General features: G+C 54.8%; 1 protein-coding gene across 2 annotated transcripts in view; it reads right to left on the reverse strand.

The window, feature by feature from the left end:
- The window catches only part of COL5A1 (collagen type V alpha 1 chain), a 210,389-nt gene that overhangs the window by 28,561 nt on the left and 154,682 nt on the right, over positions 1 to 27,146 (reverse strand). For both annotated transcript variants that reach the window (XM_016962039.4, XM_016962040.4), the window contains exons 32-50: positions 26,444 to 26,497; positions 20,284 to 20,328; positions 20,095 to 20,148; positions 18,995 to 19,039; positions 18,512 to 18,565; positions 16,962 to 17,015; positions 13,417 to 13,470; positions 12,429 to 12,536; positions 10,353 to 10,442; positions 10,203 to 10,256; positions 9,121 to 9,228; positions 6,146 to 6,253; positions 5,131 to 5,184; positions 4,050 to 4,103; positions 3,843 to 3,950; positions 2,944 to 2,997; positions 2,734 to 2,841; positions 1,420 to 1,473; positions 535 to 642 (exon numbers count right to left, since the gene is read on the reverse strand). In XM_016962039.4, coding sequence (XP_016817528.1) covers positions 535 to 642; positions 1,420 to 1,473; positions 2,734 to 2,841; positions 2,944 to 2,997; positions 3,843 to 3,950; positions 4,050 to 4,103; positions 5,131 to 5,184; positions 6,146 to 6,253; positions 9,121 to 9,228; positions 10,203 to 10,256; positions 10,353 to 10,442; positions 12,429 to 12,536; positions 13,417 to 13,470; positions 16,962 to 17,015; positions 18,512 to 18,565; positions 18,995 to 19,039; positions 20,095 to 20,148; positions 20,284 to 20,328; positions 26,444 to 26,497 — 1,368 coding nt within the window. The remainder of the gene's footprint in view (positions 1 to 534; positions 643 to 1,419; positions 1,474 to 2,733; positions 2,842 to 2,943; positions 2,998 to 3,842; positions 3,951 to 4,049; positions 4,104 to 5,130; positions 5,185 to 6,145; positions 6,254 to 9,120; positions 9,229 to 10,202; positions 10,257 to 10,352; positions 10,443 to 12,428; positions 12,537 to 13,416; positions 13,471 to 16,961; positions 17,016 to 18,511; positions 18,566 to 18,994; positions 19,040 to 20,094; positions 20,149 to 20,283; positions 20,329 to 26,443; positions 26,498 to 27,146) is intronic.

The raw sequence follows: 27,146 nt of genomic DNA on the forward strand, positions 1-27,146 counted from the left end.
CAGTGCACTTTATGGCCCAGAGACCCTTCCACGTGCAGCATGTCCCGGAGCGAGCAAGCCCGGCCAGTGGGCATGGCAGGGGTCAGCTGGTCTCTCGCTTTCCAGAGCCAAGCAAGGGGCAGGCGTTCCGCCCACAGGTCTATTCCTGGGAGCTCCAGGCTGCAACTAGAACCTGGACCTTCAGACTTCCGGAATGTGCCTCTCCGAAGCCCCTCCTGATGCAAAATCAGGGCCGGCCAAGGGCAGGGGCAACTTCCCAAAGCCTGGCTGTCACTCGCGCATCTCAGCCGGCCGCCTGGCCCACAGAGAAGAATCACTCAGGGCTTTCTCCTCCAGTCCACACCCTGTCTCATCTCCACTATTTTGGTTCAGTAGCTGGTATGAAAACCTCTAGTGTCTAGAAAAATTACCCAACACATGGAATGGTCTTGAAGCTGTTCTCAGAGCAGAGTGCACCGCCAGTGAGTCAGAATGATCCCAGTGCAGAGCCCCGCCCCTGCTGCAGGGCCCCTGAGGCGTGTCTGGAATACTCACAGGGCTGCCTTTGGGACCATCATCTCCGGGAGGGCCTTTGGGTCCAGGGGGTCCGGCAGCACCTGAAGGGCCTGACTCGCCCTTCTCTCCCCTTTCTCCTTTGGGTCCCTGGAGGAAAGAGGCCAGTGTCAAGTCCTCAGAGCCAACCACGTCGCCGCCCAGAGCAAGGCAGGTGCCAGTTCATGGTGGGCCTCCCCGGTTTTCTCACCCCATTCAGACCAGCCTTTCCAAGTATCTGCTGAGCCCTGCAGGGGGCTGGCTGCCAGGTCGCTCCCCAAGCCCTGGGCAGAATCAGCTCCTGTGTGCACCCTGAGGGGGACCTGAGGAGCCTTCACTTTCTGGGGCCCTCAAAGCCTGAGATTCAGCTCTGGGTGGGACGGACCGACTCCTGGACCAGACATCAGTCAGTGAAGACCACAAGGGGTGCCCACAGACTCCACGGATCTCATGGGGAGGGAGCAGCTAGAACCAGAAGACCCGAGTCCACCCAGCTGGTCCTGGGCCAGAAAGCCACCTTTGGGCTGGCCTCATAGTGAACATTCATCTGGCCTGAGAAGGCCTGGATATTCCTAGTCTGGCCCTCAGGGTCCGGGGGGACGAGGTGACAGCAGCTGCCCCGCGAAGGGGCCAGGAGCAAACACTACAGAGGGTAGAGTCACTGCAGGCCACTGGGCACAGGTAGCTATTGCTAGGTCTGCGTGTACATGCTGACTCCCACATCACACACCTTGTTCACGGTCATTCCATGAAATGGGCACAAGAGGGGTTACAACTCCCATTTCATGGATGGAAAAGCTAAGGCAGAGCCAGAGCCTCCAACCCAGCACCCCGTCCACACACCCGCTCGGCCATATCCCACCCCTCCCACAGCGCCCGCTCACTCACCGGGGGGCCGCCTTCTCCCGGAAGGCCAGGCTCACCTGCTTCGCCAGGCTCGCCCTAGGGAGACAGTGCATGTGGTTATGGCAGCGGTGAGCACCGCGATGAACACAGTGCTACGGTTTCAAGCATTTGCCAAATCCTGCCTGCTGTCTGCCTGCCCCTGGGCACCCAGGACCCAGGGGTTTCTGGGGAGTGCTGTCCCCACACACTCCCAGAATTGGAGGTGCATGAGGAATGTGGCAGGCACGTGATGGATACAGGGCAGAGTGTCCAGACTGCAAGCAACACTGTCTGTGAAGGCTTTCCCGGAGCGCTGCTCCAAGGGTTGTGGAGGGCAACTATGAGAAGCTGGTAAGTGGCTAGGATGGCACTCCAGGTAGGGGATGGCCAGGGCCGAGGCAGGAGGACAGGCATGCAGTCCTCAGGGACACAGGCCAGAGGGATGCAGGGAAGAGGGCATGCACAGTGGCAGCAGGTGAACAGAAACGTGCGCCCTACAGCGGGGACACCAAGGAAAACACCGCCTCTCTGAGCAGAAGCCGCACACCATCACCCTGTGGTCTCAGCAGGGCATATTCCTCTTTAATTTCTGTATCATAAAAAATGAGCAGTGGTGGAAGGCGTCTTCCAATTTAATGGCCTGATTGATGTCAGAAAGAAAGCTCTGGAAACGGTGCACAGGGGGCTCAAGTGCATGGATGTACACTCTGTCTTCCCTCTTGTCCAGGGGAACTGGGAGAGGTGCTTTTGCAGTCAGGCAAATGCTGTCCCACCCAGCATGCAGGCACACACACATGCACCGATGTGCACACAGGAGCTCACAAACACAGGCGCACACACACACACACACGACTGGGTCCATCACGCTCATGGAGTCTGGGCTCCAAAACCAATCAGATCAAATGGAGAGGACCCATTTGAGAAAATAATTCGGCTGAAATGGAAACTGCAAGCTTAGAAACACCAGTTATTTAAGGAATAGATGATCTCCACCAGAGCTGAGTCTTGGAGGAGGCAGGGGCTTTGCTGGTGGGGCATCGTCTGGAAATTCTGCAAAAGGCTGTCACAAATGGACAGTCAGAGTTCCCAGTTCCATTTCACAAGCATTTGCCTACATTTCAAAATGCCTTTCATAGGAATAAACCAGCCACGCCCACAGAAATGAGTACTTCTCATCTCTGTGTACACACAGAGAGGTACACACACGTGTATGCACCCCCACAAGTGTGTGCATGCGCACATACACATACACACATACACACGCACACACTCCTCAAACAACCGCAAGTCTGCCACCAGAGCAGGCACAAGCCTCACCTTCTCTCCCACTGCACCAGGGTTTCCTATTCCACCTGGGGGACCTTGTGGGCCATCAGCACCTGGAGCTCCGGAGGGTCCTCGGGGGCCAGGGGGACCCGGGGGGCCCTAGGAAAAGGGAGAGACCACTGAGCCCAGAGGAAACGCAAATGTTTCCCCAAAACATGAGCCGCTAGTACGGCAAGGCCTTGGAGTCTCAGGCACACTTACCATCTGGCCCACGTCTCCTGTCTCACCCTTCTCGCCTGGAGGTCCTGGCAAACCCTGAGAACAGGAAACTTCCCAGTTAAGCGCTGTTCTGTCATGTGTATGTCAAACACACACACAGCTTTCACGACCTCCACCCACACAGCACCACTGAGCCCCGAAGCCCCGGGAAGGTGCTTCTCTGTGCATAGCTACCCACGAGGACGTCCCGGGGTTCCCAGTCTCAGAATCGGCCCGAGGAAATAAGCAGAGAAGATTGCAAAGATTTACGACAAAGGTGATTATGGCAGGATCCCATAAAACAATAAAGCCTAAGGAGCCAGCAGGGGACGCCTGGGTAAATTATGTCACCACCAGATGCTGGCTTACTGTGCAGTGACTAAAAATCATGTTTTCCAAATAAATAGAAAGTCATGTGTAATGGCATTCAACACACTCATAACATAAAACGGGAATGGAGGATGGAAAATGGGGAAAGCTGGGTACAAACTTTCTCTATGACTTATGACATGATTCATTGTCAAACACCAAATACCATTACATATGCGCCTCTGTGCATGAGAATACACACATTTAAAAGGCATGGCCATGAAACATGCCCAAATGTTTATCGTTGTCATCTCTAGGGGGTGCATTTAGAAGTCACTGTTACTATGTTTCTCACGAATCATCAGTTTCCACAATGAGCACAGAAATAAATGCCACTGCTGAAGAGTGGTAAATGCGGGCATGTCTGGAATTCTGGGAAGCTACAGCACTTCCAGTTGGAATGAGGAGGCCCAGGAGGCCCCCTGCAGCCTGGCTTTAGTTTTCCATTCTTAAAAAGACAAGAGGAGAGAGCACAATGAAGACACAGGGGGCGTCAGAAGCGGAGCCTGGTGTGGTGAGAACCCCACAGTTACCTGCAGCCCCACTGGCCCAGGGGGTCCAGGAAAGCCTCTGGGACCTTCATCACCTTTCTGCCCGAAAAGGCCCTGCTGGCCCCGAGGCCCCGGCTCGCCGTCAGCTCCCTGCAGGGAAATAACCGGCCATGAGTGAGGATGCTGGCAATGCCAGCAGCTCTGGGGGGGCGTGGGGCTTTTCGAAGGTCATTGACCATGGATACTCACAGAGGGGCCTGGCTGTCCGATGGGGCCTTGAGGACCTGTAGGCCCAGGAGGACCCTGTGGGGAACAAGACAGAGACATAGGTAGCTTCTTGGATTGTGTATAAGGCTGAGGGAGGGTTGGACCGCATCCTGAGCCCAGGGACTGATGCATCCAACATCGTCAGTTCAGTCTCCAAACGTGTCGTTCCTTGCATCACGGTGCAAGCCTGCTGCAGGCTCTGGGAAGCAGATGAGGATCTTGGTTCCACCCTGAGCCCATTTCTGGATGGCAAAGAGCTGCCCCCAATGTCTCTCGAGACCACTGTGTGTCATCTCAGCTCCCATCATGCACCCACAACAGGGGCACGTGAGGCCCCCTTCAACAGTGAGGGTCCAGGATCACAAGCTCCTCTGGAGCCCTTGCACCCAGCACCATGTCCCCTGCTGTGCCATCCTCAAGAGTCCTCCCGCATGGGACCATGGGAAGGAGGCAAGCAAGGAGGGTACAGTGCCCTTGGCCCTGGTAGCCCAACCCACGGCTGGAAGGACACAGCCTCTGTGGCAGGCCTCCCAGGAGCACGGATCCTGCTTGCCTAGGAATCAACATACTGGGGGAAAGCCCTGTCTGTACAGGATAAGAAGACATGTCACTCATCGGGAGGGAGCTGGTAGCAGAGTCATGGGGTTTTTGCAAGAACACACTAGGATTTCTGAACAGATGAAAAAACCAAAAGGGGAAAAATGAACAGGCATTTGGTCAATGGTGCTGTCTCTGCCGGAGCATTCTGGTTCCCTCACCTCAGAGGGCAATGGGTGTGTCTGCAGAACCCAAGCCCTCTAGGACAGAAACACTCCATTTATTTAATTTCACAAAACTGGTGGATGCTTCCTGTTCATTCTAACACAGAGAGACTCACTCCCAGATATGCATGCGTGTGCACACACACATGTTGTGGGAACACACATGCACGGGAGATTTTCACAGCATGTCCCGCTAGTCATCAGCAATGTTGGAAGAGAACGCTCATGGCACATGGCCTACAGCCTGTGACGAGGCCCCTCGGGACCTGGGGGCCACCGCGCCCCCCCGTGCCAATACTTACCTGTTCTCCTTTGTCCCCCTTGCTTCCTTTCTGCCCCGGCTCCCCGATCTCTCCCTAGGGGAAGGTGTGGGGGATTCGGTTAGAAAGCTTGACAACCGTTTGGACCTTTTCTGTTCCCCATAATGAATTTTTCTTGGAGATTAAGAACAGTGTCCTTTCCAGGTGGCCCTATAACTTTCCTACGAATAAATGTTTCCATATATTAGCTTGATTTCCTTTTTAATACAAGGGCTAAAAAGAGATGAGGTCTTGATCTGATGCTGGACAGGCTTTTAGTAGACTTGAAAATGTGGGAAAAGTCATATTGAAAATATTTACTCTGTTTTTCAAATTGGGCCACTACCATGACAACCTAATAACAGGCAACTCAATTACTATGTTGCCGAAGAAGTTATTAAAATCCTCTCTGTTGTTCCTGTTGGTGCAAGGCTGTGTCCCACCCGGCGATGTAAGGCATTATCCATGCAGAGGTGACAAAGTGGGAAATGTCCCCAGAGAGGGGTCATCGATAGAAAGTTACAGCACAGCAAAATTTCACTGTCTGCATTAAATGAAGGATAAAATGCAAGCTCCTGCAGCCATCGTTTTAGAATTATAAAGCATATTCTTAATGAACGGGAGCCTGGATAATTCAAGTGGATTTAAAAATAGATATTGAGCAAAACCTCATTAAACCGGGCTCTGCAGTTTCGGAATTTGAAATGATTCGGGGGGACCGGGGAGCATTTTTCTCTGCTGTGGCTACTCACAGCAAATGTTGTAGGCAACCTCAAAATAACACAGGAGGGTGTGGTTTCTAAGTCCCTCGAGCATGCCGGGGACGGCGTGTATTACCATTTACCAGTGGGCTGCTGCCAAATCATCCCCTAATGCCAGGACTGCGGGGTGGGCGCGGCATCACTCCGCTGGCTGAGCCGCTCTACCTGCCAGCATCCTGTCCTTTAAATTCGCCACCCTCCCTCACACCCATCTGCCCAGCCAGGCCCGGCCATGGGTCACTCTGGATTTGCCTTACCTTATCTCCATCTTCTCCAGGGGGACCCACAGGGCCAGCTGGACCCGGGAGCCCCACAGGACCCTGGAGACCGTCTCGGCCAGCTGGGCCTTGTGGGCCTTTCTCGCCCTAGAGAATACAGAAGATCTCAGGTCAAATGTGGCTCCAACCTGGGAACATCCCCCCACCAGCTCATTACCCAAGAGAGGGATCCGCTGGCAGGAAGTGGGAGTTGGTGAGGGTGACCGTCCCCACAGTCCTAATGGATTTCAGCCAGGGCCACTGAGGGCCGACTCTGAGCCCGCCCCTGGACCATGAACTTCTGGTGCATCGCTTCAATTAATCCACACTCGTCCTAGGAAAGGCTGCTCTTTTACAGATGGGGAAACTGAGGCACAGTTAGTGAGCAGTAGAGACAGGATCCAAACCCAGCCGGCCAAATTCCTGAGCCTGTATGTGGATTGTCTAAGCTAGTGACTGGGAGCCAAGCCCAGTCACCAGGATAGACTGAGCTCCAGCTTTCACCAACTTTCTGATTCTTTACATTCTCTGCAGACACTCTCCCTGCACACACACACAAGGACATGCATGCTCACACATGAAGACATGTAAGCACACACGTGCATACATGCACACATGTGAACATGCCTATGTACACATGTATACATGCATGCACATGCAGGTGCACAAAAGCATACTCACATGCATGTGCACGTGTGAATATGCACCAACATGTACACACAAGGACATGCATGCACACACAAGGACATACAAACAAGCACACTGACATGTGCATGCATACATGAGTATGCATGCACAGGTACACACACAGGACATGCTTGCATGCATATGCACACCCTATTTTTCCTGTCCTTGTAACTTTGATTCATTTTCCTCCTAACTGCCTGCTTGGTAATCTCAAATGATCCTTCTTAAGTTCTTGCTTTGCTCAGTTTGACCAGCCATCGCATCACTCTGTGAGCAGCCTATATTTTCTCACTGCAGACGGGGATCCCTATCTTCCGACAGATACACAGAAGGAGGGTGTGCACATTGGGAAGGGAAACATGGAATAGAGAATGTACATTCAATGTTCTGGTCTAAATGTAGCCGGGATTTAGTCATCCATCACTATTTTGTCTTACCATTCCTCCCTCCACAATTCATGTCCTGCTCCTCAAACTGAGCTCCTATTCATAGAAATGTCTACCCTACTTAAGCCAGAGAATGCAAAGACCACGTGTGGGGCTTTTGTGGAAGCTTCCTGTCCTACATTCCTGGTCAGGTCGGGAGTTCTCGGAGACGTCCGACCTTTGCTTGGCCTTTCCTTCCCTCTGGAGGTATTTTGGGAGGATGACGAGCCTCTGCCTGGATAGAGCAACTCTTGCAAGGTTTCTGCTCAAATATTTACTCTCTTGAAACTGTGAATCAAGCCATTTCCAGCTGACTTCGTGTGCACTCTATACACTGACTGCCCAGTTGGCTTCAGTTTTCTGGCACAGAATCCAGCTGGATCCATGTCCTGAGTGCCTCACTGGAAATGATTAGAAGACACCAAAATTGCCAATAATGTATTGAACAGATTCTCAATGGCCCAGATGTTTCCAATGTGGTTTCCAGGGAAGTTCCTGCCCAGGGAATGTAGGCTGTTCCTGCCACCCATGAGCCACTGAGAGTGAAACGTACAAGAAAATCACAGTTTCTGGCCGGGCGCAATGGCTCACGCCTGTAATCCCAGCACCTTGGGAGGCTGAGGCGGGTACATCACTTGAGGTCAGGAGTTCGAGACCAGCCTGGCCAACATGGCGAAATCCTGTCTCTACTAAAAGTACAAAAGTAGCCGGGTGTGGTAGCACACATCTGTAATCGCAGCTACTGGGGTGGCTGAGGCAGGAGAATTGCTTGAACCCAGGAGGTGGAGGTCACAGTGAGCCGAGATTGCGCCACTGCACTCCAGCCTGGGCGACACAGCAAGACTCCATCTCAAAAAAAGAGAAAGAAAACAGCTTTCTAACAATCAGCACTCAGACCTAACTCAATTTGAGATGGTCTGCACCGATTATCTGCCAATTCCCCTGGAGAACTCAAGCTCATTCTGACCCTCTGTACTGGGAAGGAGAAGTTGAGATTAAATTGGTCTCCAGAGTTGATTGAATGCAGAGGTAGGGGACACTGCAAAATTGTGTGTCAGAAGCCACATACGGGTCAGGGTGGACCACTTCTGGATAGTAAGTGGCATTTTGTGGGTTATTCACGAAAGCAGGCTAGCAGGAAGCATCTAGGCAAGAAGGGCGCTCACTCATCTCCTTCTTGGAGACCAAGATCTGGGTGGCCTCAAGACATGCTCCTCCCCATTCCCGAGGCTTCACAAAGCCTGCAAAATTCGGGTCTTACCAGCAGGTGGGCTTTCCTGGACACAGAGGGAGGCGCCTTGTCTTTCCGTTATCCACCCATCCCCTGCCCCTTCTTGGCTGGACATCTGCTCTCTACACCTGCCCCCCAACCAAGAAACAGGACTCCCCGGTTCCAAACATCCTTTCCCATGAAGAGCCCAGCCATGGGTCTGGGCCAGCAGCAGGGAACAGTTCACACAGTGGGCAGCTGTGGCCCGACCACACAGGTGGCACTGAGGCTGGACGGAGACCAAGTCCACAGCGCACTGTCTTCGGCCCCTTCCTCTGTCCACGCATGTGGGGAACACCAGCATGCACGCGTGGACAGGCTGAGCCCTGCCCAACATCATCCCACAGGACTCCTCTGGCTCAGCTGATGGCAGAAAGAATGTGGCCGGCACCAGGACTCCTCCTGTGCTCCTCAGGCAGGTCACCAGGTTCCCACGGGACACACGCTCTGTCCTAGAGGGCCGCAGACCCCACCCCATCCCCAATCCCAAGGAAATACCCCTGGGGACATCACAGTGGGAGGGACAAGGCCGGACATGGAACGACCCCAGCATCTCTGAGGGAAGGGCTCCCCCAATCCAAGGCAGTACTTACAGGAGCCCCTTTCTCTCCTGCCGGTCCTGGGGGTCCCTGGGGCCCAGGTCTCCCTGGAATTCCGATGGGCCCAGCGGCTCCAGCTGGACCTCTCTCCCCTGGAGATCCCTGAGGTGGAGCAAGAAAACAGTCTACTTCAAAGGCTCTCAGACTGCGTGGTCGTGACTTTGTAAAGCACCAGCTGATCACTCCACTTACCTGCTCACTCTAGAGCCCACAGTGGCTCCCTATGGTCCTTTGCAAGCACAGACTACCTGGTCTAGCATTCGGGGCTCTGTGTCTTCCTGTAACTCCAAGCTCCCAGGTGCTCCTCCCCCTGGTGTCTGACAGTGTGCCCTGTGGTGTACTTGCCTTCAATGGGCTCCCTCTTCTAGAAGCCTGGCACCCCCTCCCCTTGAGGGCCTGCCCACGGGGCACCCTCTCTCCTCCAGGGCCCACATGTCCATGGGGCACCCCCTTCCCTCTAGAGCCCACGGGGCACCCCCTCTCCTCCAGGGCCCACATGCCTGCAGGACAACCCCTCCCCTCCAGGGCCCCCATGCCCACGGGGCACCCACTCCCCTCTCTGCTGTGCTCCTCCATGGTGTGCGTTTTCTAGGGGATGCCTTGCCTGGGGGCTGGCATATGGATGGGTGGGTACCTGGCCTAATCGTGAGGGCCATCCTGCCCAGTGGGCCCCCGCCGTGGGCAGCCTGGCTTTAGCGTGCATCTTCAGAGTCCCTGGAGACCCGTGTCTGTTTCTTCCCCTGCTGGCCCAGCCCAGACCCACGATAGGCGTGTAGGCTTTCTCCTTGCTCCTCCAGGGAGCGTGCTCCACAGGCAACACAGAGTGGCTCCTCCCGCCCTCCAGGCTGCCCAGCGCTCTCCTTTCCTCGGTGTGCCCCTGGGACCCTTCGTCATCCTGGCTGCCGGCTTGGGATGCACTGCCCGCATCTCCCCGAAGGCCATTTTCCCCCCTCCACATCGTCCCCAGGCTCCTCGGGGGTCTGGGGCAGTTGCATGCTCTGGGCTCTTGGGGACTGCCCCTTCTGACCTGGAGAGTAGGATTCAAGAAAGAGGATGGGACAAAGGCTTTGACTCACCGCAGGGCCTGGTGGGCCAGGGGGCCCTTCATTGCCTTTCAGTCCAAGAGCTCCCTGCAAAGCCATGAAAAGGTTGGTCAAGGGCACGCGGGGAGAGACCTCCAGGGCTGCACCTGTCCCATTTCATTCCCCGCCTGGCCTCTCACTCACCACTGGACCAGGAAGCCCTCGGTCCCCAGGGAAACCACGTAATCCTGGAGGGCCATCTTTCCCAGGGAGGCCTGCGGGGCCTGGGTCACCCTGAAAACAGAGTCAGAGATGAGCTTTCCTGGAGCCAGTGACGCAGACCTCTCACCAGCCCCAGAGCGAAGCCAAAGGTTGGGGCCTTCTCTCCTGGAGCCAGCAACGCAGACCTCTCACCAGTCCCAGAGCGAGGCCAAGGGCTGGGGCCTTCTCTCCTGGAGCCAGCGACACAGACCTCTCACCAGCCCCGGAGCGAGGCCAAGGGTCGGGGCCTTCTCATCAGACACTCCTGGACTTGGGTTGGATTGGGCTTCTCCTGGCCACTTTTCAGAGTCGTGACTGGACTCAGCAGCCCACACGTGGGAGCACAGCCCGAGCCTCCACCTGGAAGCCACGCTCATCTGGCGGGCTCTGCGTGCAAATCTGACTCTACCCCTGCTCCACGGGGTTCCAGGGTCCTTCCTCCCAAGGCCCTTAAGGGCTACGATGGGCCATGTGGGAGCTGAGGGCACGTCTATCTTTTCCACAGATTTGGGGCTCCTTGTAAGACCGTGCTCAGACAAAGAAATCCATGGTCAAAATAGCATTAAAAGCATCGTCCTAAATGGACTTATCACTTAAGGAACTTCTTCAAGCCTGAAACCACATTTTCTGAAAAAAAGTCACCCCTTAGCCTCGACTTTCCCTGAGGTACAGTAAAGCTTTGATATCTTCCAAAATGGTCTCTGGGGTCCAACATGGAGCACAGTGCTGTTTTCAAACAAGCAGGTCAAATGCCCGTGGCCGCCTTTCCAAGCTCGGAGAGCTCTCTTTGTGTCTAGAATACACACACGTGTGCATGTACACATGTGTATTTATTCCTATATCTACATGCACACCCGGGTGTGTGATTTTTTTCAGTATTTCTTCATTTGCTTCACTTTATTATTTTTCAGGTTTACTCTTCTGTGGTCCTACAGGCTGGAGAGCTTGCCTTTGCTGCATTCCTTATTGAAGAGCTGAAAGGGAAGGGCTATTTTTGTGCTAACACAGCAAGTTATGGCCAGTGAACCTGGGGCACCCAGGGGAGGAGATATGAAAAGGGGGCAGTTGGAGCTGGCACCAAGAGGTGGGATAAAAACACGTTTGCTTTTCACTTTTATAATTTCTCAGGCTCTTGGGGTGAGGGCTGTTTTTTTTGTTTGTTTTTTTTTTTTGAGATGGAGTCTCGCTCTGTCGCCCAGGCTGGAGTGCAGTGGCGCAATCTCGGCTCACTGCAAGCTCCGCCCCCCAGGTTCACACCATTCTGCTGCCTCAGCTTCCCAAGTAGCTGGGACTACAGGCGCCCGCCACCACACCCAGCTAATTTTTTTGTATTTTTAGTAGAAACGGGGTTTCACTGTGTTTTGTGTTTTTTGTTTTTAAAAACAGAGTTTCATTTGTGTTAACCAGGCTGGAGTGCACTGGCATGATCTTGGTGCACTGCAACCTCCGCCTCCCGGGTTCAAGTGATTCTCCTGCCTCAGCCTCCCAAGTAGGTGGGATTACAGGTGCGCACCACCACACCCAGCTAATTTCTGTATTTTTAGTACAGATGGGGTTTCGTCATGTTGGCCAGGCTGGTCTCAACTTCCTGACCTCAGGTGATCCACCTGCCTCAGCCTCCAAAAGTGCTGGGATTACAGGCGTGAGCCGCTGCACCTGGCTGGGGTGAGGGGTTTTTAAAAGGACCACTTTCTGCTAAACGTGTTATGGACACATGAAGTCCCAGAGCTTTCTATCCATTTCTGGGAGCAGGGCTGGCAGCTGGGGAGAGAGCAGAGGGTGGAGGATGGTGGTGACCCCTGCACTCCCCCTTCAAGCCCATCCCTGAGCAGGTCAGCGTGACTCCTGGAGTGAATCAAGGAAAAGTGAGCAAAACGTGCGGTCTGGGGAGTGAACCGGCATGAGAAGCGTCTGTTTGACGAATTACCCATTCATCAGAAAAGGGCAAGAAAAACACAAAGTCCCAAAATGATTCCTGAGGAAACGCCTGAGCTGACACAGAAGGTTCCAGAAACTCACCTTCGTCCCTTCTTTTCCAGCAAGGCCCGGAAGCCCCTGTTCACCGGGGGGTCCAGGGGGCCCAGGGTGGCCACGCTCACCCATTGGGCCCGTTTCTCCCGTGGGACCCTGTGGGGAAAATCAGTGTCAGCCACAAACGTTTCGAGTGACTTGCAAGGGAGTGAGCATCTCTTCCTAAATCTAAGGACAGCCCTGGTCATGGAGGCGAAGGCCTGCTGCAGGCCCACCAAACCTCCAAGTGCCTTTGCAAGCCTTCTCTTCCCGGCAAAAATCCAGAGGGTGGGTGTTGGTACACTGCTCACTGCCTGGCATCTGCTGGGCCCCGCGTGGCCCTCTTCCTCCACCTGGCGCCTTCAGGAGGCACGGCCAAGCCTGCCTTCCTGGGACGTGCCCTGAGGGAGGCTGATTCAGCCACAGGACAGGCCAAGGATGGGAGAAAAGCCACACCAGGGGCAGAGTCCACATGCCCTTCAGTTCTGTGGCTGCAGCAGGTCTACGTCTTACTCACCGCTACATGAGGTGTGCGCTTTCTAGGACACAAGGTGACCCCTCCCCATTCTGCAGCTCTAAGCCATCAATCCTGGCTCTAAGCTGCCCCTGACACTGATCTGCCACTGGTCTGCGGTTAGAATCGCAGGCCCGTGACACCCACAGGGACCAGTGGCAGGAGGACTCGGCTGCCTTAGACACCCACAGCAGGGATGAGCCCAGCTCCTGAGGTGGCCCAGGTCTGGCCCCAGCCACCCTGTGAGCCTTGGGCAGCCTTCCTTGCCCTGCGTGTTGGGTTTGTGTTGAGGGCAAACACATCTTTGCTTGCTCCTGCGTGGGGCGAGCCTCACGCTGACCAACATTCAGGACCTAAGATAACCTCTCAGCAGTACCTGCACCTCCAGAATCGTGGAGGGAACAGATGCCCGGGCTGGGACCCTCTTCCCTGTGGGCAAGTGACACTGAGTGACCCATGGAATCTGGGAAGGCTGGAGCTTACCTGAGGGCCGACCACGCCGGGGGGGCCTGGAGGGCCAGTCTTGCCTTGGAAACCCTGTGAAGAGAGAGTCACTGCACTGACGAAGCTGCAGTGGCCTGCGCCACCCTGCCCTGCATTGTTCTCAGCAGGACGCTTGCCCCCCACCTCCCTTCCCCCCAGAGTAGATGTTCCAGACTTTGTGTAAGAGGCCCATGTCTCTTGTTTCATTTTTTTTTTTTTTTCAGATGGAGAGTCTCACTCTGTCACCCAGGCTGGAGTGCAGTGGCTCGATCTTGGGTCACGGCAACCTCTGCCTCCCAGGTTCAAGTGATTCTCCTGCCTCACCCTCCTGGGTAGCTGGGATTACAGGCACACACCATCACACCTGGCAAATTTTTGTATTTTTAGTAGAGACAGGATTTCACCATGTTGGTCAGGCTGGCCTCGAACTCCTGACCTCGTGATCCACCTGCCTCAGCCTCCCAAAGTGCGGGGATTACAGGCGTGAGCCACCGTGCGTTTGCACTAATTTCACGAGGGTAACGAAGCCACACAAGCTCATCTCACTGGCTGCTCTCCTGCCTCTGCATCTTCAGGCCGACGCGATTCGCCTTTATCATGTCACCAAACGCTCCTTTTCTGAGTTGGCTTGGTGCCCTTTCTGGACCTGCGACTACCTCTGGCTGTTTCTCAGCAGTGGCTCTGTGACGACTGACCTGCTTTGGCGTGAACGCCTCTGATGCACGACGGGTGACTCTGCCCGCGTGCTCCTCAGCATGTATTTAAAACAGGCAAGAGCGAGGGCAAGCTGCTTTCATAACTCGGCAGCTTGGATGCGTTATTTTTAGCTTGATTCAGCGGGAATATCTCACGCCCGCTCTGCATGCTCACGCGTAGATAACGATCCTGGCTTGGCTGTGGGTGTCGCCATGACTTCTGTACTCTCCCTCAAAGGAGAAAGATGACCTTAAGGCAACATAAGCTTCATTTCCAGGCACGTCTGCAGAGCATGACAGGTGCCAGCGAGAAGCCATCTGCAGGTGCCACATGACACTGGTGGAGACATGCACACCTTCTACCCGGAGGCCTCGAGGCAAACTCTAGATGCTGGAGGAGAAGGTGGCTGGCCCTGAGGCCAAGCTAGGGCTGGAGGGTGAGCGGCCCCAGGCCTGGGCTCACTGACTCACTGTCCAGCAGTCAGAGGCAAAACCTCACACCAAGCCACGGGGCCACATGAACCCACAGCAGACTAGCTTCTTTTTTTTTTTTTTTTTTTTTTTTTTGAGACAGAGTTTCACTCTTGCTGCCCAGGCTGGAGTGCAATGGCACGATCTCGGCTCACGGCAGCCTCCACCTCCCGGATTCAAGCAATTCTCCCGCCTCAGCCTCCTGAGTAGCTGGGATTACAGGTGCCTGCCACCATGCCTGGCTAATTTTTGTATTTTTAGTAGAGACGGGGTTTCACCATGTTGGCCGGGCTGGTCTCAAACTCCCGACCTCAGGTGATCCGCCCATCTCGGCCTCCCAAAGTGTTGGGATTGCAGGCGTGAGCCACTGTGCCCAGCCCAGACTCAGCTTCTTTGCAAACTCTAGGAGGGCTCGCTCCTTTAAGCCCAGCTCAGTTGTGGGCTAGAATGATCGTTTCTAATGTTCATTGCACTTATGGGGTCAGAAGTAAGGAACGGTGGATGGGTGTCAAGGGCATGCCCTACTCAGTGGACCCGGGGAGAAGAGCTCAAGAGCCTGAAGGGAGATCGGAGCCTTGGTTAAGTTTTGCTAATGTCAAAGTTAACACGAAACAAAAAAGGCCTCCCCAGGGCCCTCGGCCACCCTGGCTGTCGAGGACGGAATATGACCTCAGCCCTTTGCTGAGAAATAAGTTTCTGGCTCACATTTAGGAGAAATAATGACCGTTTGTGTTTCATATTTTTAAAAAAGAAGGAAATCAACACTGCAGAGAAGCTCTTTCTGGAAGGCTTGTCTGGACTAGCCCATGGAGGAGATGCTATGTCCCAAGTGGGTCTCAGAGACACAGGCATCACTCCACGCCCTGTGTCTAGAGAGGTGGCCGGGGTGGCAGAAGGCAGCCGGAAGTACATGTGCAACTTTCTGAGCAGAGACAAGCAGCTTAATTCTTTTACCAGCCTCCGTCCAGAATAAGTCAGAGGGAGAAAAGCACATAATATGTAAAACCTTCTATCTTGTCTCCTTGAAAAGGCATTAGAGAAAAATATGCAAAGCTCAGAAGAAATGTTTTAATTTTTCTCTACAAACAAAAGAGCAAAGCAATCTCCATTTATCAGGCAGCATGCGCCGTGCAGAACACCAGTGAAGGTATAATTAAAAGAGGTTTCATCACAATGAACCAAAGAGAGACAAAGGGGATTTTTTCAAAGCAGGCATGGAGAATATATTCAACAGGGCACTCACAGACCCATTCCACGAGGGGACCTGCTTTTGCTGGGAGAGTCCTGTAGAGACCTTGACCCCTAGAAACCTGGCTGCAGAGGCCCTTGCAGTGACCCTGGCATGCCCCTCACTCTCCTCTGTGGGAAATGTTTGCATCTGTGCAATTCATCCTTTAAGCTGGACAGAGTAGGTGGGCACTCGGAGAAGGAACACAGCGTGGTGACGAGGAAGTCACCCGACACTGCACGTCCCCAGATATTCAGAGCCTGGAGCCCCAAGCTTGTAGGTGTGGGCCAGGTTACAGGCGTGCCTGCACCCTTTCCTGAAACACACTTTTAGGGAGCTGGGCCAAATTTCGAAGGGCTGATGGGGCCAGGAAAATGATCCCATTTCTGATGAGGGCTTTTTCTCCCAACTGAAAACATTGGAGTCCTTTCTGGTCTAGATGAAGTAGCCTGTGATATGCATTTCTAAAGTGAAGGGCAAGGTCAAAGGGGAGTCTCTGACTACAAAGACCATGTGCCCAGCAGAGTGACTAGTTAGAGGCCACTTCCACCTGACTGGCGCTTGTTTTCTTTAGTGTAAAAGGGGACATTGCAGGCATCCTCCAGACCCCCTGGATTGGAGCTGGAAGGGCCTGGGTGAACGTGAGTGGGGTTGGTGCATGGCCCACAGCCGCCCTCTTGAAGTATTGCAGCATCGAATGACTGAATGACGCTGAGTAACATGTAGACCCTTTCCCAGCACTTTCCCAATTAAAAGACGTATCCCTCAAGCTGGGTAGCACTCAGCATTATTCTAGAGGGAAAATAAGGCTGGATGCATGAGGCTTCAGTCGGCCCAGGATAATCTGTGTGTGTCTTTAAATGTGGCCTCTCACCAAAGTTTCCAAAACCAGCCCAAAGCCAACACCTGCCTTCTGCCCACAGACGCCATAAGGCGCTGCCGGCCTGCATGACTGCTCTGCCCTGGCCCTGCCTCACAGCCTGGCTTTGAGTCAGCGGAAGCCGGCCCGGCCCTTGGGAGCCTTTCTGAGGCCAACCTGTCTCTCCCAGGCCAGGAGGGTCCTAGATGGCGCTGGGCAGCGAGGGCTGTGCCCACGTGCAGGGTGGTCAGAGAGCCAGCCAGCCACGTCCCCCAGCACCCACGATACTCACAGTCTCGCCTCTCTGTCCAGGGTGTCCTGGGAGTCCATCCTTGCCTGGAGGGCCCTGAAGAAAAAACCAAAGGAAAGGAGGTTCATTCGTGTCTGAGAAGCAACCACCTTTGAGATTTAATGCCACGTGGAGTGACCGTTATTTCCATGGCTCCTGCCCCTGCACATCCTCTGAGAAGAGCAATCACCTGGCAGGCATGGGGACAGTGACAACAAATCTAAAGCTGTCCTTGGCTCCTGCCTATCCTCGTACAAAATCCTCACAACTGCCCCATGGGACGTGCTGTTGTCACCCTCATCTACCAAGGGAGAAACCGAGGCATAAGAGGCCAGTTGGTATCCTGAGGTCCAGCCAGCAGGTGGCACAGCCGGCGCCAGGACCCAAGTCTGTCCAGTTGCAAAGTCCAACCTCCTCCCACCAGCCCCGCCATGCCTGCCGGGTCATAATCCCACTGCTAGATGGTTGTCGATACTGGAGGAGATACATCACACCTGCCATAAGGCGAAGTGTGTCCCCAAAAAGGACATGTGGAAGCTCTGACCCCCAGAACCTGTGCCTGTGACCTCACTTGGAAATGGGGTTTTTGCCAGTGTAACTGAATTAGGATGAAGCCAACCTAGATGGGTGTGGGCCCAGCCCAGTGACTGGTGTCCTTATAAAATGAAAGAGATGGCCGGGCGTGGTGGCTCCGGGCACGGTGGCTGTAATCCCAGTACTTTGGGAGGCCGAGGCAGGTGGATCACCTGAGGTCAGGAGTTTGAGACCATCCTGGCCAACACGGTGAAACCCCATCTCTACTAAAAATACAAAAATTAGCTGGGTGTGGCGGCACATGCCTGTAATCCCAGCTACTCGGGAGGCTGAGGCAGGAGAATGGCTTGAACCCAGGAGGCAGAGGTTGCAGTGAGCCGAGATCGAGCCACTGCACTCCAGCCTGGGCGACAGAGCGAGACTCTGTCTCAAAAAACAAAAAAAAGAAAGAGATTAGAAGACAGAGAGACACAGACGGAAGTCCACGTGAAGATGGGGGCAGTGGCCAGGGTAAGTGTGCACAGGCCACTGGGTGCCAAGGACTGGCAGCAGCTACCAGCCCCCGGGAGAGGCCTGGTACCCCATCTCCCCTAGAGCTTCCAGAAGGTGCCAGCTCTGACTGACCACACTTTGCTCTCCAACTTCTGGCCCCCAGGGCTGTGAGAGAAGAGCCACACCCAGTTCTAAGCCACAACCAGTTCCTGGTCATTTGTGATGGCGGCCCCAGGGCACTAACACAGAACTCAGAGAGAAAATCACTTCAGTCTCAAGGAGAGAGGACCCCAGCGTGCAGCCCTCTCCAGTGCCAGCGGGCCCGGCAGTGGGACACAGCCACAGACTGCCCCACAGCAGCCTTGGCGGTGGGGGGGGTCTCCCCCTCATCTGACCGGCCAGAATTTCACCTCGGGCCTCCCTCCACCCACCGGCCACTGTGAGGAGCTCCGAGCAGACCTCAGAGAAAACAGGCGGGTTTTGGAGGGGACAGGCAGTGCTGGCCCAGCAAGGAAGCCATTACTTACAGGGGGCCCCTTTGGTCCAGGAAATCCCGTGGGTCCTTGGGGTCCATTGGGTCCCTGGGAACAGAGAAAGGCCAGTTTGAGGACAAGAGGTCTCTTCCGAGCAGCTCCTGCCGCTGACGTGCCTGTGCCGGTGGCTCTCTGAACGCAGGTGTCATTTCTTCCCACCCCCATGGCCTTTCCTTCATTATTCCAGCCCCTCCCTCACCCTGCCTCACCCTCGGGGGCAGGATGGGGCCCAGGACCCATTTCCTGTCATCTCGGCCACTCCCAAACCCCAAGACCAGGGCTGCGGTCGAGGCCCCTGACCTACGGAAGAGTTCACTCCCGGGGCGTGACCCACCCTTGGGATCTTAGGAAAACCCTACCCTTCAGCAGGGTCTGAGGCATGCCTCCCTGGCCCCAGCCCACCCCAGGACAAAGTACAGGGGGCATTCGAGGCAGGCTCTGCCCTTGGAGACACCCCCGAAGGCTCCAGCTGCTTACCCGTTCACCAGGAGGGCCAGCTGGGCCGTCACCCCCGGAGTTGCCCTTGAGAGGGAAGGAGAGGGGGGAAAAGCTTATGATTGTTATTATTTGGATGAAAAGACTCTGGCCCACAACGTCATCAAAATGTCTGCGTCAAATATTGCCTGTGTGCACCCCTGAAGGTGGCCCTGACCCTCAGTAAGGGGCAGAAGGCATTGGCGTTGATCTGTGGCTATCAAAGCCTGCCTGTCCCCCTGCCTCTGCATGCAGCTGACAGCCCAGTGTCTACAAGGCTGGACATTTCCAGAACAGTCTCCTGAGTGGGACAAAGGCTGTGTCCCAGCCTCGAGCACCTGGAAAAGTCATGCAAAGGCAGAACGCAGGGACCCGCTCTAGGGCCACCCCCACGTGACAGCTGCTGCTCTGAGTTCTCATAGGTGAGCCTCAGGTCAGGTCACGGGGCACACGAGAAGTGCCCCAGAGCTTGTCCTGGAGGAGTTCGGGGTGGCCTGTGGGTGCATTCCGGTCAGCCGAGGGACGGGCCAGCTCGGCCCCTCAGCCCTTGGAAGACTCATCCCAGCAGGAACCCGCTCTGGAGTGGCATCCTGGACGGGTAGGAGTAGCCTGCCTGCTGGGTCTGTGTCCAGATTCTCCACCCAAGGAGTGGCTTCAATGCCCCTCGGTGGGAAGAATGTGCATGAGGCCGGCCTGGGCCTTCCCCTGCCAGAAAGCACTTTCTGTAGGTTCTGGTAGAGGCCTCTGCAGCTCTCAAACCCCTTTCAAGAGAGGAAATGGGGCCTCCCGACCAGGGCGGTGAGTCTGCGGTGGGCCTGGCCCCCTGCTGCCGTCTTTGGGGTCCCAGGTGTTGGGGCGAGGCCCTGTCCCTGCTCTGCTGGGGCCACTTCTCATGACCATCGTTCTCAGCCACTTAATTACATCTGATCTGAGGCATCCAGAGGCTGCTGGAGGGGACAAGCTTCTTAAACACACCTAAGAAAATGTCCTGCCTTTTTTTTATATATATAAAAAAGGTCACAGACACCCTCAGATGCTCCACGTCTCTGTAGCCTTGCAACTTGGGTTCACACCGCCCACCGCCCAGGAGGCCAAAAACGTACCTTGGGGCCAGGCTTCCCAGTGATGCCCCGGGGGCCTCTTTCACCCCTCGGACCCTGGACAGATGGGAGAGAAGGAAGGTCAGCTCAAGTCCCGACTCACAGATGCCGCCTTCCCCCAGCCCCCGGCACGTGCTCTCTAAACCATGCTCCCGTTTCCCAAACATGCCCACAAGCTGAAAGGGTGGTTACCGTTGGGCCTCGCTGCCCCCGCGGTCCTGGCTTTCCAGGGGTCCCCTAGAATCAGAGAAGGGGCTGGTCAGTCACTCTCTAAATGCCCGGCCCTGCTCAGGTGGCAGCTGTCTCCCGGGTTATTGAGAGACTGTGAATTCAGAGCAGGATAGGAGGAACCTGGGCCTCCCCGCCACCCACCTTTTCCGTGTTTTAATAGGAGATTTATCAGGGCGAGAAGCTCACCGCACACCCGACACACACAGCTTTGTACTCCTGCACAAGTCCTGCTGAAATCCAATTTTCCTCCTGCAGTCTGATGGATGTTTATACTATTATCTGGTTTCTTTCCTCAGAGCACCGCTACATCCCTCCTCCTCCTTCCTCCCTCCTTCCCCTCCTCCTCATCTCTCTTTCTCTCTCTGTCCTCAGCAGGGAGGGAAATCATTATTGCAAGAAAAGAGAAGAAAGTCAACCCCTTTCATACATAATTTACTTTTGCTACAGTTAAGAATATTAGCCATTAAATTTTCAACAGGCTCTGCAGACGCGCAAACTTGCAATTTAGTATATAAATCATATATCCAAGAGTCATCGGCTTCTCCTCTAATAGAATTTATATTCTTTTTTCTGTTGTTGTTTTGCATTTTCCAAACCACAGAAAACAAATGCAGTGCAAAGATGTCAGAGCTGGAAAATGTAGTTAAGCTACATTACACGGAAGCCACGGGCTGAACACGCAGGGGCCCCTACATCCCCCACCGTGTCCCAACTCAGCTTCCTGAACTTGACTGGTTTCTTTTTTGTTTCTTTTTTTTTCTTTTAGACAGAGTCTTGCTCTGCCGCCAGGCTGGAATGAATGCAATGGTGTGATCTTGGCTGACTGCAACCTCCGCCTCCCAGGTTCAAGCGATTCTCCTGCCTCAGCCTCCTGAGTTGCTGGGACAGACTACAGTGTGTGCCACCACGCCCAGCTAATTTTAGTAGAGACGGGGTTTCACCATGTTGGCAAGGATGGTCTCGATCTCTTGACCTCGTGATTCACCCGCCTCAGCCTTCCAAAGTGCTGGGATTACAGGCGTGAGCCACTGTGCCTGGCTGAACTTGACTGGTTTCTGATGCTCCGCCCAAGGTGGATCTGTATGGCTGGAGGCCACCTGATAAGTTTCCGCTCATCATCTTTCATTCATTTGCTGCCAGAGTCAAAACTGCTTCCTAGGGTCTCCCACTTTGAAATGCATTTATTAAAACCATTTATGATGATGAGTTAATTATGTAGCTTTTTAACAATGCGCTCCAGTTCCAGTTCTTCAATTACTATGGTGATATCCTCTGGCTTCAAATAAATATTTGCATATGAAAATTAACGAAACATCTGCTTTCTTCCAGTGATAGGCGTTCTACAGGCGAGGATGCCCACGGCCAACCTGATGACTCCTGGCATTTAGGTGCGAATGAGCCCGGGCTGCCAGATTTACTCATTCCCATCCTTCCCTAGAATGAAAACCCTCCACTCTAAAACAGTCCCACTATGACCTGGACCACAGATTTAATCCTGCAACAAAAATGACTGCAACCCAAACTGACTGTGCCCGAGGCACAGGCGCTGGGGCCCTGGCAGTTAGCAAAATACCGGCTCGACCGCAACGCCATCTGGGGCTCCCAGCAGGCATCTTGCTCATCTGTTTTCTTTATAAACTAACTCAAGCCAAAGAATCTCGAGTCCCTGTGACTGGAGCTGTGGAACAGAATGTCCCCCCCTAGTCTCCTTAGCCTTCCTTCTCCCTGGCAAATTGCTTGTGGGCACCTGTCTTCTCGCCCTTAGGAAGGAGTGGACCGTCCCAGCAATGGCCGTGCTGGGAAGCCAAACACAGCTTGAGAGGGGACCTTCTACTGGGGAAGTCAAACACAGCTAGGAGAGGACTTCCACTTTCGGGCAGGTGCATCTGAAGAGCGGGTCTTCCCCCTTCCCGGGAAGGAGCTCCTGGGATCCCTCCTTGGCCCGAGGCCCGAGGGGCAAAGCAACACTTTGCTCACACCCACTCCTCTTCCTTTGGCTTCAGCTGGCTTGACATAGCAGCTTATGTTCCTGCCATTTCCACATCTGGCCCATAGTCAAGGTCCACAGAACCAATGCTAGCTCTGCAGAAGGTAGGACCAGGCAGACAGACAGCAGGCAGCCCTCATGTGGAAGGCAGACACACATACACATAAACATGCGCACACACATGCGCATGCACACACACGTGCGCGCGCACACACACACGCACACACATGCATGCACACATGCACACACATACGTACACACACATATGTACACACACATGCACACACACACATGCACGCATGCATGCGGACACTCAGGCCTGGCATCCTAGCACCTAGAAGCATCCATCTGGCCAGAATATCTAAGATCTTCTAAAAGACCTCTCTGGGCCGGGCATGGTGGTTCATGCCTGTAATCCCAGCACTTTGGGAGGCTGAGGCGGGCAGATCACTTGAGGTCAGGAGTTCAAAACTGGCCCGGTCAACATGACGAAATCTTGTCTCTACTAAAAATACAAAAATTAGCCAGGCGATCTATAATCTCAGCTACTTAGGAGGCTGAGGCAGGAGAATTGCTTGAGCCTCGGAGGTGGAGGTTGCAGTGAGCTGAGATCGCACCACTGCATTCCAGCCTGGGTGACAGAGCGAGACTCTGTCTCTAAATAAATAAATAAAATACCTCTCTGGATGAGCACAGACATCCCACTGGCTTTCCCTTCAACCCTTGGAATGGTCCCCTTCCCATTCCTGCCCCACACTGTGACCAGAGCTGTTTCAAACAACCTTCAGTGCCATTCCCCCTGGCTAAAACCTTCCGTAGGTCCCAGTGCCTCGGGATAAAGAGCTTCCCCCAAAGCAGCTGGCTGCCCCGGCAGGCTCCGCAGCCCACAGCCCACTCCCACGTCTCCCTTGCCGGGCTCGGCCCTGTGCCGGCCCCCGGCTCCCCACCTCCTGACCCCAAGCTCTGCCTGCTTTCCATACCTCACCTATCCACTTCTGTCCCTCCTTCAGGGCTCAGCAAAAATGTCACTGCTCCAGGAGGCCTCCCTGGACCTTCTGGGTCAGACCCTGGTGCCTATGACCTTTCCCTGACTCACCCTTGTCCTTCATCATCACAGCCACCACTCCTCTGAGTGCTGCTTACCAGGTGGTGTTCCGCTCTGGATGCCAGAGGGATGTCTGCTTTGACCACCAGAGTCCTCAGAGCCTGGCAGAGCACCCAGCACTGAGAAAGGACTCGCGATGCACGTGCTGTTTAAGTGAATGGACTGCGCCCAAGACTACCAAGTCCAAAGCCCAAGGCAAAAGAAGGGCGGCCAAGGGCGAAACCTGGGAGGCAGCATCTGTTCACCGAGGCGCAGAAGGCAAGCCAGCGCCCAGAGGCTTCTGGGTAACCTAAGTGAGGCTTCTGCAGTCAACAAAAGAGGAAGGGTCCCTTTGCAAGGACAGCCCAGCCCTCAGCTTCCTGTGGACATTCGGGAAGCCCAACCTACTAGATCAGAGGGCACCCACACTCTCCGTCATTCCCCAAACTTGGTACAAAGCATCAACCCTGTCCAGAAAGCCAGGCAGTGCTGCAGGCTTCATTCTGCAGTGACGATGCCACCGAAGGCTCATGCGGGCAAAGGCTGTGCTCAGTGTCCTGAACGGGAGGCTCTGAAGGGCTGTGATGGCAAAGATGAAGGAGGCCAGGGCTCCATCTCACACACATGAACCACCACCATCGCGGCTCAAGGGGAAGCACACGGCCTCGCCCTTTTGGCCTGAGGTCTGTGTTGTGGGTTGTGCCACCAGCCAGGTGCAGCAGTGAACGAAATGTCCCTGGGCAGGGCCAGACACCCAGAGGCTGCAGAAAGGCTGTGAGTAGCTCCTATGTGTGACTGGGGCGCGTGGTGCCTGGCAGGTCTGGGCTTGAGTCAGGTTTGTGTTGTGTCCCGTGACCCACAGCGCTGATGCCCTGGACATCTGGAGCATCCATCTAAGCTCCTCGGCTCGCGGGTGGGGAGGCTGAGACGCATGAGGGGCAGAGCCCCAGTCAGGAGCATGGGAGTGAGCAAGGGCTCCAGGTGCTCCACGAGGTCCCTGGTCCCACACGGTCCTCCATGGAAAGGGCTTGCGGTCACAGCCCATGACCAGCTGCAGAAGGCCATATCCTCTCCCAGACACTCTCACTGCAGTGCAGTGTGAAAGGTCCCCAAGCACAGGAGCAGCCCACCGGGGTACCTCACATTCCCCATGTTTCTCACAGTGGCACCTAAGAGTATTTCAGAAGACAGTGTATTCCCAAAGGCACTACTCAGGGCTTCTCCAGAGGAAGAATGACAGCTGGATAGAGACAGATGGAGAGGTGGATGGGTTGGATAGATACTGACAGAGATAGACAGATAATAGAAGATGGATGGATGGATGGATGGATGGGTGGATGGATAGATGGATGGATGGATGGGTGGGTGGGTGGATGGATGAATGGATGGGTGGGTGGGTGGGTGGGTGGCTGGATGGATGGGTGGGTGGGTGGATGGATGGGTGGGTGGGTGGATGGATGGATGCATGGATGGATGGGTGGATGGGTTGGTGGATGGGTGGATGGGTGGATGGATGGATGGATGGATGGATGGATGGGTGGATGGATGAATGGATGGGTGGGTGGGTGGGTGGGTGGATGGATGAATGGATGGGTGGGTGGCTGGGTGGGTGGGTGGCTGGATGGATGGGTGGGTGGGTGGATGGATGGATGCATGGATGGATGGGTGGATGGGTTGGTGGATGGGAGGATGGATGGATGGATGGGTGGATGGATGAATGGATGGGTGGGTGGCTGGGTGGGTGGGTGGCTGGATGGATGGGTGAGTGGGTGGATGGGTGAGTGGGTGGATGGATGGATGGGTGGGTGGGTGGGTGGCTGGATGGCTGGATGGCTGGGTGGCTGGGTGGGTGGGTGGATGGATGCATGGATGGATGGGTGGATGGGTTGGTGGGTGGGTGGGTGGATGGATGGATGGATGGGTGGGTGGATGGATGGGTGGGTGGATGGATGGATGGGTAAAAGAACAGAGACAGAGAGGGGTGGAGATGGAGATAATAGTCTCCTTGGGTCTGTGCTGCCAACTTACACTCAAGACAGACTTCTTTTTCCTATTTTGTGAATCTGGCAGAACACATTTGTTTGCTCATAAGGTTTTGGCCAGGAGGGACAGGCCCAAGAGGGAGCTGCAACCCTGTAGCTCTGTCTGCCCTGGGACAGCAGGATGGGGCATAGGAGGATGTGCTGGGCAGGGCTGCAGGATCATGGCTGGGGCTACAAGGCAGGTGTGAGCTCTGCCATCTTTCGGGGAGCATGTCCCCCAGGCCTGCTCTGCAGATGCTGTCCTGCATGTACACCACAGACTGGCCTTTCTCTGTCCCCGCCATATGCCCCGTGGACAAGGCCAGCTCAGAGTCCAAGGCCTGAGGACCATCTCTCTCCTGTTTTCCCAAGTGGCAATGCTCAAGCACTGTGATTTCACTAACAAGCATCCAGGACCGCTCCTGCAGGGAGGCCTGGGCCAGCGGGGGCTCCAGAAGGTGCGGGGAGAACACGGCTCCCTCAGCCCGGCCCCCAGTTCCTTCGTTGAGGGTGAGGACAAAGGGGACTCGAACCACACTGCAACCTGGTGGGTGTTTATGACAATGGCAGCTTGCTAATCCTGTTCAAGCTAATGTTAATTTCAATGACTTTAAATTTGGACGACGGTTAAGTAGCAGGACATTTTTGAAGGGAAAAAACCATCTCCTTTTTCCCTTCCATTTAAAATTAGCTTGGAGGAAAAGTCCACTTGGGTAGAGGAGAAGAATCTGATTTTCAGAATGACCTGAAAGAGCCTTCTGGATTGTGGTGCTAATTAGAAAGCTCCATTTTCTCAGCACACTTCCTTCCTGCCTCTGCCCCTTCCTATCACATACCTGCCCAGCCCAGCGTCTGGAGAGTGTCACCAACACGTGGTGCTGAAGTTCAAGAGCTTAAGGCCAGCCATTCAGGAGAGCAGTTTCAGAAGCAAGAGAGTGAGAAATAAACAGGCCGTCGGCTGCAGAACCAACTTGCTAGGCACCGAGGCAGCCGAACAAGCTGCCTGCCCAGGGGCCAGGCTATCCTTACCCTGCCGCCCTTCTCTCCATTGGCACCAGGAAATCCAGGGAATCCAATAGAGCCCTGAAAGAGAGTTTAAGGAGGAGGCATCAGAGCTGGGCCAGGAATGAGTCATGCTGCATGGGCCGCCTGGGGGACCGCCTGCATGCCAGTGCACAGCCTCTGCTCCAGACTCCACCTGCCCACCCACCCAACCACCCACCTACCTGTCTACCTACCTTCTCACCTATCCACCTACTCAACCATCTACCTGTCTACCCACCCACCCACTCATCCGCCTGTCTACCCACCTGCCCATTCATCCATCTACCTGTCTACCCACCCACCCACCCATTCATCCATCTGCCTGTCTACCCACCCACCCACTCATCCATCTACCTGTCTACCCACCCACCCACTCATCTGCCTGTCTACCCACCTGCCCATTCATCCATCTACCTGTCTACCCACCCACCCACCCATTCATCTTTCTGCCTGTCTACCCACCCACCCACCCATTCATCTGCCTGTCTACCTATCCTCCCATGCCTCCATTCATCCACCTGTCTACCCACCCATCCACCATCCACCTGTCTACTCATCTGCCCACCCATCCATCCACCTGTTTACCCATCTGCCCACCTACCCATTCATCCACCTGTTTACCCACTGGCCCACCTATCTGTCTACCCATCTATCTGTCTATCCATCTATCTGTCTATCTATCTATCTG

Source organism: Pan troglodytes, chromosome 11, assembly GCF_028858775.2.
Source record: "Pan troglodytes isolate AG18354 chromosome 11, NHGRI_mPanTro3-v2.0_pri, whole genome shotgun sequence".
Taxonomy (NCBI): domain Eukaryota; kingdom Metazoa; phylum Chordata; class Mammalia; order Primates; family Hominidae; genus Pan; species Pan troglodytes.